At 58.6% G+C, this 1624-nt stretch overlaps 1 protein-coding gene across 1 annotated transcript in view; it reads left to right on the plus strand.

The window, feature by feature from the left end:
• The window catches only part of TRIM8 (tripartite motif containing 8), a 30075-nt gene that overhangs the window by 24618 nt on the left and 3833 nt on the right, over window positions 1-1624 (plus strand). Inside the window, 1 exon segment of the mRNA XM_017726159.1 lies at window positions 982-1077. Within this exon segment, the coding sequence (XP_017581648.1) occupies window positions 982-1077 (96 nt within the window).

The following is a 1624-nucleotide window of genomic DNA, read 5'->3' on the forward strand; positions in this document are numbered from 1 at the left end:
CGAGCCGCCCCTCTGCCCCCCGCCCCCCCCCGCCTCGTCCAGGAATTAATTACTTGATTATAAATTCCCAAGTGGCGGTTTATAATAGCAATAATCCCCTCGAAATTCATTCTCGCTGCCGGTTTCTTTCCATCTCGCCCCTGTCGTTGAGTCTCTAACGCCGCATCTCTGTGCCGGGTAAAGCCCTTCTCCTTGCCCCGCTGGTGTCCTGGCTTTTCCCCCCAGTAAACATGAAGGGTGAATATTTGGAGTTGATTTTGAGGGGTGTTTTGGGAAGCCCTGCTCCTGCTCACAGGGATAGAGCCCTTCTCTCATGGGCAGTGGGAAGCATGCAGGAGCAAGGCACTCACGCTGATAGCTGGGGATAAATGTGTCCCAGTTAATCGGCGGATGGCCCAGGCCCAGCCCCAAGGAGTGGGGCTGGGGGCTGGCAGTGTGGCGGGGGGAGGCCCCGTTCCTCCTCACTCTGTCCCTCCAGATTACGCTGACGCTGGCTCTGGGGCTTGTCACGGAGGCGGGGAAGGGAGAAAGGATTTGGCGTGGCGTACGGGGGCGCGAGGGACGTGGTGATGTCTCGCAGGAGCCTGCTGGCGATGGGTGATGGGCCTCGAAACGGTACGGCCTTAGTGGGAGATGAGCCTCTCTGTGTCCCCCCCACAGTCCTCAGGGCTTGGCTCTGACCCAGCCCCACTGACTGGGCTGCAGAAAGTTACCTGAGGTGCTGCCCCCATCCAGGGGACCCAACCCAGCCGGTAACACAGCCCGGCACACGCAGCCCCTCTGCCATTTCTGCCATTGAAATAACCAGGTTTCCAGTTCCACAAGCTATGCCTGGGCTTTCAGCCTGGCAGTAGCATCCTGCTGGGAAAAAGCACCATCCTTCCTGAACCACGTGGGCAGAGCCAGTGTGGGCAGCACCAACGTTCGCTGGCACACGCTGCCGCTGGGCTCTGATGATGCTGCTTTCTCTTATCTCTGCAGAAGATGCTGATGAAGCAGCAGGACCGCCTGGAGGAGCGGGAGCAGGACATCGAAGAGCAGCTCTACAAGCTGGAATCAGACAAGCGGCTGGGCGAGGGAACCAGTGCTTCACCCTGCCACGGCCAGTCCCAGGGATGGTCACCCCATGGCACAATGGGGACAATCTCCTTAAACATAGGGGCCAGGTGGGCAGGGAGGAAGGCAGACATTCAGGGGAGCCAGACAGACTGCCTGCCTCCATTTCACCCTTGTCAGTCATCATTTTGGGAGACAAAATGTGTTTGGAGCTGCCCTACAGCCTCATGGGTCCTGGGGGGAGTTGGGACGTGAGGAACAAGGCTGTCCTTAAGTATCAGATGGCCTCAGCTGTCCTCAGCTCAGCACAGCCTTCCTCAGGGAGGGAGTGCTCATGATCCTTAAGGCACCTCGGCCTCCCAGAGCATGAAAGGAAAGGCTCTGGAACATGAAGTGTCTCCAGCCTGGGGTGGTGCTGGGGATGAGGATGAAGATGGGAAAGGGCATGCAGATGGGGATGGGTGGGATTTTTCAGGGGAGCACACGGTCTGTCGGTGGTGTGGCGGGTTGTTCCTTGGCATTAGGTCTCAGGAGGTGACACCACACAGACCCCAGGAAGTAGGTCCAA

This window comes from Corvus brachyrhynchos, unplaced genomic scaffold (assembly GCF_000691975.1).
Source record: "Corvus brachyrhynchos isolate BGI_N302 unplaced genomic scaffold, ASM69197v1 scaffold61, whole genome shotgun sequence".
Classification (NCBI taxonomy): Eukaryota; Metazoa; Chordata; class Aves; order Passeriformes; family Corvidae; genus Corvus; species Corvus brachyrhynchos.